This window comes from Condylura cristata, unplaced genomic scaffold, assembly GCF_000260355.1.
Source record: "Condylura cristata isolate star-nosed mole 26May11 unplaced genomic scaffold, ConCri1.0 scaffold00032, whole genome shotgun sequence".
NCBI lineage: Eukaryota > Metazoa > Chordata > Mammalia > Eulipotyphla > Talpidae > Condylura > Condylura cristata.
Window position 1 is genome coordinate 7,521,137 of NW_004567133.1, and position 14,793 is coordinate 7,535,929.

The window sequence follows — 14,793 nt, forward strand, 5'->3', positions numbered from 1 at the left end:
GAGTTTGAGTAGCCACTTGAGAGAGGTTAAGACACATGGAAAAGTAATCTGGGTGACTCACTTTGAGAAAAGTTTAGAGTCAAAAGTATAAGGCGAGGGCTCCTCCCTGGTGGCACAGTGGGTTAAAGCACAGCACTAGGAAGCTGGCCACAGCAGCTTCAGCACGAGTTCGACCCCGGGCAGGGAGCTGACCCACGTGGCGCAACAGACCTCTCTCCTGACCTGCCCGCTGCACCCCTCAGCAGTGTATTTCGTCAATCTGGCTGTTCTGCTCCCGTCTGTCTGGTGAATCTTCTCACCGCCCCTGCACCTCTGGCCTGTACCCCATTTCTGTGTGTACAAAAAAATCTTTTAAAAAAAAGTATACGGGGTGAGAATACAGAGGGAGAGACTCGGCATGGTGGAAGGCGGGAGGGGTGGGGCTCCCTCTGCACTTGCGGGTTCACAGCCCTGTCATGTAACCAAAAAGCTTAACAGGCGTGGCCAGGCCCGACGGCCCTGAGCTGTGGGGTGAGCACTCTGAGGCTCCGAGTCTGCGTGGTGACTACGCGCTTCCTATTACTGGGTAATATATGGCCATAAGTGTGGAGGTTGAGAATGCATTTCCTGCCTTTCTAAAGCCAAAGATTTGAGATCTGAAATCACAGGCTCAAGTCAAAGTGTCCACAAAGCTGGCTCTTTCTGAAGGCTGGGAGGAGAGTCTGGTTTTCTTGCCCCTTTCAGCACCTGAACGTCACTTACATTCCTCATTTTGGGGCTCCTCCCTTCAATTCCAAAGCAGACTTGGCATTTCGCAGCAGTCCCTGCTGTGAGCGTCATACTCTCCCTGGCTCTGGCCCTCCTGCCATCTCTGTGGGCCCTGGAATTACCTCAGGGTGATACTCCTGGACAAAGTATCTCCCCAACTCAGATCCTTAGCTAAATCTCACCTGCAAAGCCCCTTTGGCCACATAAGGTAACAGTCACAGGGAACAGATTGGCAGAAACATTGGGGGGGGGGGTCACCCAGCTGTCACAATAACCAAGGCAAAGGAGGACTTAAGGGGGGTCAGTCCAACAAGGGCAGAAGTGGGGGTAGAGAAGAGCCCTGGCATCAGGGGAAGTAAGGATCAAGGTGCCTGATGCAAGGTCAGTGCAAGGGGCACAGAGAAGCAAATCCCAAGGGGGCAGGACAGGAGCTACACCCAACCCACAGGGTAAGCCAAGGTCACAGGAGAACTCGGGGTGCAGGAGATGCAGGGTGAAGACCAGGGAAAGGTCTAGCAGCAGGTGAAAGGAAAAGGACCATCACAGAGACAATTGGCAACTGAGATTTATTTCAACAACGACAGGTCAACAGGAAGACCGCCGAGGCGGGTCCCAGAGTGCGCGTGAAGCATCAACCAGGCCCAGCCACTGCTCAGGAAACTGGGTCTGTCAATTCCAGGAGGGCTGGCGGCTTCAGCTTCTGGCTCAGCAGTGGCCTTCGGCAGATTAGTAAGTTATCTCCTTCAGCCCTGCAGGGAGGAGACACCCAAATTCTGTTAGGAACTCTCACCATGCAGGGCAGAGGAAACAGGAGGGGGACCAACCCTGCTGACCTCGGGGACCAGCTCCGGGCTACAGGCCACACATGCGACCCTGCTCGGAAGACGGGCTTAATGAGGAAACAAGAGGTTGACTGCATTTGCGTCCAAGAGCAGCTCTAAGGGTTTAAGACAACCTTCCAATAGTCTATGGGAGCCCCACAGTAAAGGCCCTAAGTCTGTGCACTGAGGAACAGGCCCGAGCAAACACAGACTGCCCTCTCCATGCACACGCAGGGCTGCCCCCAAGGCAGTGAGACAGTGCGGGCACAGAACAGCCCCTCCGGAAAAAGTCACTACACTGTCAATGGACAGAAACCAGAGTTAACTCCGACTGCATTACAACCAACGTCCATTTCCCAAAGGGGGCAGAGGTAAGTAAATTCAGACATTAACCTCATGACAGGATTTCACAAAGCCATAAAATTCTGCTCACTAAGGCTTTAACAGCAAGAGGAAAGGCTTACGATAGAATATTAAGTTGAAAAACTCAGGACTTAAGGTTACCTAAATACACAAATTCAACTCTGCTAAAAACAAAACCGTGGCCAGAAAGCGAGCAGCCGGGAAAAATGATTAGAGGGTACTGTGTATGGGGGACTTTTTTTTTCCTCACCACACTTCTCAGAATTTTCCAAAGTCACTGGTGAAAAATTAGTGTTTTTAAAACTAGGGGGAGAATGATGACATGAAAACAAATGCTTTTAATCAAAAGCAAAGTTTAGAGGGTTCTGTAGGCTCCGCAGCAGGCTGAGTAAATGTGTAACAAGTGGGCCCCACGTCCAAGGGGAATGACTACAGCCTGGTGTCGGCCCGCAGCTCTCGCACAGGACAGTCTTGGTCTCTGCCAAACCACGTGAGCTCCCGGCCCAAGCCTGTCACTCAGCTATTCTCCAGGAGGCCAGCGCGGGTAGCTTGAGCAGCTACTAGAACAGACACTAGAATCAACCCAACTGCATTATAACCAACCTCCATTTCTCAAAGGGGGCAAAGGTAAGTAAATTCAGACATAACTTCATGACCATTTCACAGAGCCATAAAATCATGATACATTAAAGGCCGGGACTGAAATCTACAATGGCCTCCACAGGCTGGAGAGACACTACCCACGAGGTAATCCAGAGGAAGCAACATCAACACTGGGTGGTTGTGAAGAACTGGATCCAGAAGCACTGAGATATGGACCCACGCCCTCTGCTCACGGGCCTACTCTGCCAGGTCAGGGAATGTCACCTCAGTCATAAGCGATAAGAGGAAAAAGTCAACCCACGCTGCATGGGTTTGTGAGAGATAGAATGACCAATGTGTTTGACAGCTAATAAACTTGGTCGTACATTGACTAAAAAGACAAACACTGATTATTTTTATTAGGGTCATTATTATTAAGACTCTCAAGGTCTTTTACCCTCAAATGAGGAAATGCCACAGAAGTCCACTCAAGGGAGTTGGCTGGCATCTATGTTAGTTTTACTACACGTGGCTTGTTTACACAGCTCTCCTGGCTTCTGTTCTATAAAAACAGAGGACATGAGAGCTGATTCTCTGGATAGCTCCCAGATGCATGGATACCATGCTCTCGCTCTTTCTGGGCTGAAAGATCCAGTATGTCTTCCACTCTTTGGAGACAAAAGGGTTCCCATTTGCAGTGAAACCCGCTGGTGTGGAATCACGCACCTAGTTCGCTTCCTCCTTTGGTTGCCCAGCAAAGGCAATAATGCTGCATGAGCTGCTCGAGAAGCTCCATCTCGTCTAGGAACTCCAGCGACTCAATCCTGTGGTGAGGATGACAGTGTGGCATCAATTTAGACAATTAAAAATGAAGACAACGACCCGTGTACTTTGTAATCCCACAAACAAAGTCAACAGCCAAGGACAACCCAGAAAATGTCTCTGCAACACAAAATGACAAAAGGTAGATTTGCCTGCTCTACAAAGAAAAAAAACTTAAAATTCACTCCCAAGGCAGATAAGAGAACAGCTCACCCAAAAGAAAGAGGTGGTTTTCAATCTCATTCATGAGAAAAGAAATGTAAATGAAAATATAAGATACTGTTGCAACTAGCTGGCGGGCCAGGACCAAGGAGCGTGCATTCTCTCGACCGGCCTGGAGAAGGCGCCGACGTCCCTTCAGTCACGAGGCGGACCCGGCCTCGGGAGGGCCACCTGCCTACCTCTGTGGATGCGCAAACGGTGCCTCTTTTAACACAGCAATTCTGAATTTACACTCAATGTAAAATTACACAAAGATGCATTTTCAAGAACATTCGCTGCAGCAGTGACGCTGCTGTGAACCGCAAACACCGTGAGGTTGGAGCGCTGGTCAGACTCAGGCGACAGGACACCGAGCCACAGCCACCAGGATGATTCCACATGCTACGGCCTGGGATACCCTGGAACTTAAAAGCAAGCTGCTCCGCCCGTCGCGTGTGCAGGACCCTCCATCTACATAAAGTGGGTGCGATGCGGTGTCTGTGGATGCTCAAGAGTGCAGCGCTGGCGTGGGGCCTGAGCACGGGCAGCAAGTGGCTGCTGGGGAGGGCAGGCAGGATGGACGGCTTCTGATTGTTTATTCTATGCTAATTTTTCGTTTTTATTTTATGTGATGTGCTTGTAAGATTTTGGAGAAAAACATCTTAAATGTATATTTTTCAATATATACAAACCCATGCACAGACCAAGGAAAACAACCCTTATATGTTTTTTCTGTCCAAATATAGGCAAACTATGTGGTAAAAATCAGACAATTCTAGAAAGCACAAATAAGCAAATGTGGAATGATCCCACTTTTCACAAGGGGTACTGCGAATATCCTGGTGTCACCAGCGTGCAGGCGCTGTGTGAGCGTGCGCACGCGAGCCTGGGCACACACAGGTGGGGGGTGCACGTGAGCACGCCCTCACTCCAGCACACGCTTGCCTGGGTGTTCCGACCACCCCGCAGGCCACGGGCAGTGAGAGCAGTGACATCAAGCACTTCGGCTGTCCCCCTCCTCATCTCACCAGAACCATCCAAGGCAGATTTCCTAATGCCAAGTTCTGGAAGTGGCCGCACCATATCCATATCCAGGGCTCCAGGACCATCACTGCCAAGATCCACTATCAGGTGGCCCTAGGCTGGGAGGCGGCTCCCTGGGATGGGCACGCTACAAGGCACCACAGCTGGTGGCCTGCTTTGCTCACTGCTGCCTCCCCTGGCTGGTGAACTGGCACACCGTAAGCAGTCAGCATTTGCTTACAGTCTTTTATTCCCAGCGCAAAACCTGTGGCAAATACAGGTATAAACTACAAGACGCTCACTGTCCAGGAGAAACAGACAAAAGCCTGCCCTGCTCACGACCCGCCTCGTCAGGGAGGGTCCAAGCTGCCCACAGTATGAGACTCTGCCCTGCATACCGGAGTCACCAGGACATTCCCAGTATTACACGTGTCTGACCATGGCAATTCAGAACAGTTGTGTTGATGCTGCATCAATGAAGACCAGCTTAGGGGAAAGCAAGACTCTAGGGGCTCCAGGAAGCCTGCTCGTGTAGGCCAGAACTTTCACAAACTGTCTTGGCTTTGACAGATGCACCTGAAACAACAGTGATTCTTCTACAAGTTACTAGAGCGCTCTGTACCTCTGTGTCTCCAATGCAAGAGGAAAGAAAATACAAACCAAGCAGCTCTGCGCACTCCTAAGAATTCAAGCTGGCACTAACCCTAAGCAGAGGTGTACAATGACATTCCTCTGTGTTGGTTGTGACAGGGAAATTAAAACAGAATAAGATAAACAAGACACCACAACGAAATGCCCAGCTATCACCACTGCTTCTCAATTCCTCTAAACTTAGGATCAAGGTAGCCAAAGAGCTGTGTAAATACCATGCACCATTAAATAGGACATGATAACACTCAATGTTTTGATATATAAAAGTAAATATAATCCATTGGTAAATAAAAGAGTGGTTTACAGACCAATACATGTAATATGAATCTACTGACTCAGAAAACAGAAATCCTTGTATCAACATAGTACTTACCTTACATACACACAGAAAGTCACACTATGCAGCTATCTCTGGAGGGTGTGACTGCAAAGTGCACTTATAAAGTAGTGACTTTATACCTCATGCACTTTGCACCACTTGTTTTGAAACAATAAACAATATTTCTTTTATGAGAGTAAAAGCATATTTAAAACTCTGTGTACAGACTCCTCAGCCACTCTGAAAGGCCCTTGGGCAACGTCATTTTTCTTGGCCTCAAAAAGACCAGGATTGTGTAAAATTTCCACTGCAGAGGTTGCTGTAGGGATTTCCCAGGTGCAACTGTTTATATTGACTGAGATTATCTGCTCTGGTACAAACCCATCTCAGGGAGTAGCTAATGAGTTGCTCTGAAGGTACTATCCAAGGTGAATCCAAAATATGTCTAATTAGGGTGTTGGTTTTCTGTTTTTGTTTTGTTTTTTACTTTGAAGGATACAGAAGTGTGCCTTTGATTGACAATTAACTGCACGAGCCAGCTTGCCAGTCCACACCTGCTCACTTCACTCCGCGGTAATCTGCTGTACAATTCCATCATGTCCACTGCCGATGCCGTTTCCCACCCATTTGACAGGAGTCGTTCTTTCTGAAATGTGGGGTGGAGAGAAGGGGGTACTGCAGACAATGTCTACAAGCCCGCAATGCTGTAAGCACGTGAGACTTTCAGGTGACCCCTACTTCCAAAGCCCATTCTGGGTCCATCTGTCCTCTATTTCCCAACTCTTCTACTGAATAACGCTGTTACAGCAGTGGGAAACTCAACCAAGGATATTTAAAGGGAAATAAAGCACTCCACTGATGTGACATTAGACGTGTAAAAACTAACCCATTAAAATGGCAGTAGAAGGGGCTTTTATAAATTCCAAGAAATTTAAAGGACATACTTTTAAGCACAAGTATGGGCCATATTTGGATCCTGATTCAAACACACCAACTGTAAACTGAACATGAGCTGGGCATTAGATGCTGAAAGGAGCTAATGTCAGCCTGGAAGGCTGGAGTGGTGAGACCCTCCTGGGGGAAGAAAGGCCATGTCAGTGAGAGTCAAGCATTTATGGGGGATGACATACAGTTGGGGTATGCCTTAAAATACTCCTACTCCAACACCAACATCAAACGGGGGTGGGGAGAGATGACAGCGTTAGCAATATGTTAGTAGTGACTGCAGCCGGCACTGTCCTCTGGAGGCCCCTAGTGCCTGGGCAGAAAAACTGTGCCAGGGGCCTCTGGCTATCACCTTCTAAGGCAGGGTGCACTCTTGGCTGGGGCAGGGGAGGACCACCCAGTCTCTCTCTCTAACCTGGGACTCCAAGGACTTGCAGGTTTCCACACCCGCCAGGTCACACTGCCGTCTACGCAGGTTTTCAATCATGATCTGCCCAAACCGGTCGTCCATGTTCACCTGGGAAGGAAAAGAAGGCAGGGAGTAGCTGAAAGGGTGCCTTTGTTCCTTCAGTACTGAGAATGAAACAGCACCCTGCACAGCACCGGTGCAGGTAATGGAACCCTGGGGCAGGGGCAGGCACCAGTGCAAGGTGCTACTGGGGCACCCCTAGGGGCCCCACAGGGCTCATGGCAGCACAGTCCCCACAATGCTCAGCCTGTGAGCCTGCAAGCCCACCCCAGAAACTGCACATGCATGAGGATGCGTAGATGCAGGAATCATGTCTAACATGAGCATCTGGAAAAAACCTAAATAACTATCACCTGAAGTTAAACAGTTGTGGTGTGTTCACAGAATGCAATATTGCACAGCCATGAAGATGGGAAAGGAAGACCTACAAAGGCGCTGATGCTCTCGCAGACAAGACTCCTGAAAAGCATGGTTCATAGGAATGTGTAGACGATGAGCCCATCTGGGGCCTTCCTGGTGGTGCGAGGGTTAAAGCGCAGCACTCTGAAGCTGGCCACAGCCACTGCAGCAGGAGGTCAATCCCTAGCCAGGGAGCTGACCACATGGCACGGCAGACCTCTCCTGACCTGCCCACTGCTCCCCTCAGCAGTGTGTTTCAACCTGCCTGTTCTGCTCCCCACTGTCTCCGGTGAACCCTCTCATGCCCACCACCTCTAGCCTACACCCCTGCACAGCTGGCCTGTACCCCAGTTCTTATATGCATAAACAAAAATAAAATCTTTTTTTTTTTTAAGATTTATTTATGCATACAGAACTGGGGTACAGGCCAGCAGTGCAGGGGTTGTGAGAGGATTCACCAGCAACAGAATGAGGAGCAGAACAGGCAGATCGACAAAGTAGTCTGCTGAGGGGAGCAGTGGATGAGACAGGAGAGGTCTGCTGCACCATGTGGGTCAGCTCCAAGTGAGTATCTCTGTGTGACAAGATTCTGGTCAAAGCTCACTTAATTTGCTATCTCTGTATGATGCTGAATTAAGGGTCACTAAACAAGACAAAGTGAGACAAGACAAACAGAGCAGCACATATCTGATATGTACAAGAAACATGGGAAGCATAATTCATTTTCTCCAGGTTTGGGAACCTGAAAGCAAAGACCTATGAGGCCAGATGCCGACTCTCCACTCACCACGTCTGAGCAGTGCCCCCAGTTAAAGAGAGGGGAAAAGGAAAGCACCAACAAGAACCAGCCAAGGAACCTTCCAATGGGAACCTTCACTCAGGCAGGGTGGTGGGTCAAGAGACCTACCAACCCCTAGGTCTGGTCATAACCGTGACACTGGGCAAGGCCCTCCACCGCTCGACATGGGGTAAGGCTTAAAAATAAAGTAAAATCAGATAGACAGTAAAGTCGCCTCCCTGATTCAGTGCTTGTCATGAGCCCACCAGCACAGCAGCTCATGATACCTGTAATGGGGTAGCTATTCTTTCCGATTTACAAAGAACCAGGCCTCAAAGAGAGCCAAGTATAGCTAGTGCTGACTTAACAACTGGGAAGTATCAAAAATGTCTCTGCGATCTTAATTCCTTCACTCACAACAGCCCTATGAAGGAGGGGCTGTGGTTAGCCTCATTTTCCAGATGAGGAAACAGGCACAGGGTTACCTAACTGGTCCAGGTCATCCGACAAGGCTGTCCACCTGCAGAACACGGACTACCAACCACCAGCAATCCTGCCTCAGGTCACAGAGCCAACAAGCTAGGGCCAGGATTCAAGCCCTAGTGGGACAATTCCGTGTTTCTAAAACCTAGCTCTGTGTGTTGGATCAGAGAGAAAAACAGGCAGCCAATGAACCAAACTCAGTGATTTTAGAAATTAGGGAATTTTAACAAGTCCCACATCTCTGACTTCTGAATGACTGGGGGTTCTGGCACCCCTAGGCTCACTGTCCACATGGCAACGCCTGACAAAGCTGAGCAGCGGAATTCCCCGGTCCCCACCAACCACATACCATGACACCTGGCCAACCTCCCCCAGGGGCAGCACCTGTCTCGGAAGGTATGTGAGTTTGCTACTCCTGCAAGATGGCAGTCAAAACCCCTCCATCAAGATCTATGACTCCAGAGTAAAAACAAATACAAAATAAGAATTCAAAACTTTCATAGAGGCCAAAAGAAAAGTTCCAAAGAGTCTGGCTAAAAGTTTGCAGGAAGTCATGGGTTAAGAAGTACTGGAGTTGATTCACAAAGAAGTTATGTGCGCAGCTGGAGGCAGAAGAGTGGAAACATGTACTGAGGGTGTTCGGAGGAAAGCCTTCCCAGGCGCCCTGTGCAGAACGCAGATTTCTTGTGCTTCCCTTTACCTGTTCGTAGTTTATGAACATGGCAGTTTCAAAACTGTTGGCTGCCCACTTGATAAGGTTTGCTGACTGCTCCGGGGTCATGTATACAAGCACACATTCAGTTATCAGGAGTGTTGGCAATCTTAAAAGAAGAAAGAAAGCTCGTAAACATGTCTTATCAGACTGAGAATCTAATTGCACATACACTGCAGTATTGGCGGGGCAGTTCCCAGGAAAGCCAAAAGCTGGGAATAAGAGCACTGTCATGCTGCGTGATGCAGTAATACACACAAGTCCATCATGCCCCGAAGCCTCACAATGTAAAGGAGTGAGCAATGAGCAATGTTTTGTCTGGTTTATGAAAAGGAACTAAAAGTGTATGTTAGTGGCTACCAGTTTTCCCATGCCATGCACCACAGGGTGGCATGTGACACTACAGATTCTCCCACTCAAGAGTAAAATTTCCCTTCCCTGGGATGGGTGAGTCATGTAATCTGCTTTGGCTGATGGAACAGTAGTAAATACAATGCATGTAGATACCTAACGATCACTTGCATACTGGCACAAGCTTTCCTGCTGCTCCTGGAAACCTGAAACCACTATGTGACAGACCCCAAGTTAGCCTGCCCTACCAGGGAAGCCCAGCAGCCCCACTGACAGACAGCCCCCTGCTAACCTGCCTGCTAACTGTCCATGAGCAAGCAAACCCCAGGGAATATCAGCTAAACCTGGCTTTTGGCAGAAGAACCACCCTGCTAAGCCCAGCCCAAATTACCAACTCACAGAATCCACAGCAATTACGTAGTGAGCTGTTTCAAACCACTGAATATGAAGTGAATTGTTACACATCAAAGGCTAATTCAGACAAAGTAGAAATATGATATTCATTTAACAGAATCTAATTCCTCTTAAATATACCTTTATCACTGAAAATTGAAATCAAAAGGAACCATTTACAAGGAATTCAAATTATTGATTAGTATGTACTGACTTACTCAACCAAAAATATAAACAAATTATGAAATAAGAAACCAAAAATATCCTTTAGACACATCCAAAAGTCTTAATTCTTGCCAGGGAACACTGGCACCACTCAATTACATAATCCAACTGGGCGCACTCTGTTTTCAGACTGCTTAAGATTATTTGTCTTATTTCAAAATTTGGGGGAGAGTGAATTTCTGTACCTTCCCCCACCCAACTATCTGGGACAGGCTCAGTGCTGACAAGACAAGTAAAGTCTGGAGGAATTCTCCCTGTCTGGTCTCTAGAACTCTACACCATAGGTTTATAAAAGTCTACTCCTGCTGATAACTTCCCTGGGTCTTCTCTCCATTCCTAGAAAAACACTGGCATTGTTTTGTAAATGTAAATGGGTCATTTTTGTCTGCTTTTATTGCTGGGGATCTAGAATTTTTAAAAATTACATGAAATTTGAAAAGAACATGGTAAATCTACACCAATGACTGATAAGTATGACATTTTAGAATTGTATTCACAGACAAGAAAGCAATCCATGGGCCCTAGACTCCAGTGGTCTATTATATACCACATTGTGTGTCTTCAAAGCAGGTATCTCAAGTGTAACTAAGAGGTCATTGTAATTAGGTATTTAATGTCTTTTTTCTCACACAATAGTGTAAGATGTTTTGTACGTGGCTTTAGAATGAGGGTCTTATAAATTGTCAATTATCAACTATTTGATGAGTGAAGAAATAAATGATCTATGCACATATCATGTATAGACATGCAGATTATGATGCATTTGATTCTTTTAAAATTTCTAATGACATGCAAGGCACAATTCAATTTTAAAGAAGAAAATGTATGGGCCCTCCCTGGTGGTGCAATGGGTTAAAGCACAGCACAAAGCTGGCCACAGCCACTGCAGCACAAGTTCCATCCTCGGCCAGGGAGTGACCCACATGGCACAGCAGACCTTTCCTGTATGCCTGCTGCTCCCCTCTACATGTTCTGCTTCCCACTCTCTGGTGAATCCTCTCACCACCCCTGCATCTCTGGCCTGTAACCCATGGGGTTCATATGCATAAATAAATAAACATTTAAAAAAGAAAGTATATACAAATGACAGGAGTTTATGATGAGCAACTACTTTTATGTGCTTTTCTAGGAGCCATCAATCATAAGCAACAGCTCAAAGTACAGAAATAAATGGGATTGCTCTGTTTTAATTTGTAACTCATTACCGATATCATTAACTGCCAGCACTTCCTGTTGGGTTCATTAATCAAAGGAGATACTGAAGTACTGTACAGAGGTGAAGTTGTCCAAGGTCATGACCTAGTGTGTGTTTCCAGCAGAACTCAAACCTGTGCAGGTGGACTCAGTGCTTGGACTGTGGTCACTACACTATTACGAAGAAAAGTTTACCCAAAAGTAAGCACTGGCTTTGACCGACAGTATCAACTATGCACTGTTTTGCTCATCTGGATTTCTTTTTCTTAAAATTTTGACAGTGAAAATACATATAACTGAGCTTCTTAAAAATATATGCATCTGGGGCCCTTGCTGGTGGCGCTGCGGGTTAAAGCACAGCACAAAGACGCTAAAGCCACTTCAGCAGGAGTTCGATCCCTGCCCTGGAGGTGACCACATGGCGCAGCAGACCTCTCCTGACCTGCTCACTGCTCCCCTCAGCAGTGGACTTTGTCGATCTGCCTATTCTGCTCCCTGCTCTGTCTCTGGTGAATCCTCTCACCACCCCTGCACCTCGGGCCTGTACCCCAGTTCTGTATGCACAAATAAATAAATCTTTAAAATATGTATGTATTATATTTTACTCTTGAATGGGAGAATCTGCAGTGTCACATGCCACCCTGTGGTGCATGGTACTAGGTCATAATCTTGGACAACTTCACCTCTCTCTCTATATATATATACACACACATCCAAAATATATATACACATCCAAATCTTCCCTGTACCCTACCAGACCATGGTACAAAGATAACAAGGGAACATCAATTACAGAAAAAACTGAAAAGCAAAAACATGGACATTGAAAAGCTTTTTAAAATTAACTATAACCTAAGTCTAAAATCCCAGAACATATCAATAAAAATGATTAGAAATGAGGAAAAACTGAATGCTGCCTGGGACACTCAGAAAATAAAGCTGAGATGACAGCACTGGCTCGTTCCGAGCAGTCTCAGACATAAAACAGGGCAAGTAAATCCTGCGTACACCTGGCTGATCACATCAACCGTGGCCACACTCCTGAAAGATGTGTCAGAACCAGCCCTGAACTCCCTACGCTTTCCCTCCGCCATGGCCCAAAGCTCAGCTGTATCTGCTGTCCTTTCCCTCCCTCGCACCTCCCTCTCCAGAGCCCATCTTTCCCTTCCCTCTCAGCCCATGCCTCCCTTCCCTCCTGCAATATTGTGATTGATAAGAAATACATATGTGGTCATTCATATGCCACAATAATTTTCTCACATACTTAATCTTCCTCCACAGTTCCTGGCTCACAGTTCCTGAAAACCTAGGAACTGCCTAATACTTGGGAGGGATAGAATCATCTTTTGCTAGGCGATGGAGGAGACTTCAGATTCCACCTAAGCAGGGGGCTTAGGCTGCCAGGAGAAACCTCCATCAGAAGGCTGGAACTTTCCATGCACCCGACCCCCACCCATCTCCAAAGAGGAGAAGGGCTGGAGGTTAAACCAACACCGATTTAATCAATCAGGCCTATGTAATGAAGCCTCAAAGACAACCTAAGACCGGGTCCAGAGAATTTGGGTGCTGGTGAGTATGTGAACTCTTTGGGAGAACCGCGCTCTTGGTGGGAATGGGGGTTTCCTGGTCTTTCCCCACACACTGCCTAATGCATCTCTTCCAACCAGCTGTTTCTGAGCTATCTTCTTTTACAATACAGTAATCTAGCACATAAAATGTCCCGAGTTCTAGAACCTGTTCTAGCAAATTAATAGAACCCAAGGAAGGAGGAGGATTACGCAAACCTCTTAGTCAAAGCCCGTGGGTCGGAAGCACAGGAAGTAACCAAGGCTTGTGACTGGCATCTGAGAGGGCACACTTATGGGGCTGAACTCTTGACCTGTCTGCTATGTCCAGGCAGAATTGAGCTGAACTGCTCGTTGTCAGTGAGGAGCACCCATCTAGGAGTAGGGTCCAGGACCCCACACACCCCTCTCCCAGGGTCCTATTCTAGCAAGGATTTCTCTAGCACTGAATCTCTGTCTTCGATTCATTCTTTAAAATAATATTCTCTTGACCCTGCCTTCCCTCAAACCCCTCCCTCTTGAAGCCGTCTTACCACCTACAGTAGGCTGAGTAGACATGTCTGCCTCTCACTCTGTAACTCTGGCCAGCATCCCTATACTAAAACATCTCCCTACCTGGCCCTCCCACACTACTACTCCCCAAATGCACCCCCTCTGGTCTACTTTTAAATACATCTGTGATATGTGTGTGTATACTCAAGTATCTTTATCTTATCATGGAAATGTAGTATTTGGGGGGGGCTAATGTTACATATTTGGGATTACGCTATTCATATTATTCCACAACTTGATTTTTTTAAAGATTGATTTATTTATGCATACAGAGCTGGGGTACAGGCCAGAGGTGCAGAGGCAGTGAGAGGCTTCACCAGAGACAGAGTGGGGAGCAGAATAGGCAGATCGACAAAGTGCACTGCTCAGGAGAGCAGTAGGAGGGTCAGGAGAGGTCTGCCGGGTCGTGTGGATCATCTTTGAGGTGGGGACTGAACTCACACTGAAGTGGCTGTGGCCAGCTTGTAGTGCTGTACAGGGCTACATCCTAACCCTTTGCGCGACCAGGGAGGGCCACAACTTGATTTTTTTTTTTTGCTCAAGTTTTGAGCTCCCCTCATGTTCACCTAGGTCATGCCTGTAACATGTAGCTCATTCATTCTCCTCCTGATGGACATTTAGGTTTCCAGTGTTCTGCTCTAAAAACAGGAGCTGTGTATCTTCCCACGTGCACACACCTGAAAGTGGAACTACCATCATTATACACACCTTCACAATGTTACTAGACACTTCCAGATTGTTCCTCACAGTGGCTGTGTCACGTCCACTTCAACAGTGGTGTAGGACCACTCCTTCCCCTATGCCCTCACTGCATCCTTATCAGACTTTCACACTTAGCCAATTTGGTGGGAGTGAAACAGAATTTCACCTGCTTACTAGTGAGGTTCATATGATACTCAGTGTCTGGCCACCTCTTTTGCCCATTTTCCTAAGGGACCTTTTTTTTTTTTTTAAACAGTGGCTGTTGTTTATATATTTGGGAGGCTAATCCTTTCATTGCATGATACACTATGTCCTATACATACAGTTATCTTCCCTCACCCAATGTTTACATCAATATGTTCAAAACAGACTGAAAAGACATTGTTTCTAAAAAATTTCAGAACTGGCCCTCCCTGGTGGCGCAGCGGGTTAAAGCACAGCACTGAGAATCTAAAACCGCTTCCGCATGAGTTCGATTCCCGCCTGCCCTGGAGGT

General features: G+C 47.2%; 1 protein-coding gene across 1 annotated transcript in view; it reads right to left on the reverse strand.

Annotated features, from left to right (window-relative positions):
• Window positions 1–1,294: 1,294 nt before the first annotated feature.
• LCMT1 (leucine carboxyl methyltransferase 1) overlaps window positions 1,295–14,793 on the reverse strand; it is a 42,455-nt gene continuing 28,956 nt past the window's right edge. The window contains exons 7-11 of the mRNA XM_004692054.2: window positions 9,304–9,424; window positions 6,890–6,991; window positions 6,084–6,175; window positions 3,240–3,337; window positions 1,295–1,496 (exon numbers count right to left, since the gene is read on the reverse strand). Of these exons, the coding sequence (XP_004692111.1) occupies window positions 1,474–1,496; window positions 3,240–3,337; window positions 6,084–6,175; window positions 6,890–6,991; window positions 9,304–9,424 (436 nt within the window). The 3' untranslated portion in view covers window positions 1,295–1,473. The remainder of the gene's footprint in view (window positions 1,497–3,239; window positions 3,338–6,083; window positions 6,176–6,889; window positions 6,992–9,303; window positions 9,425–14,793) is intronic.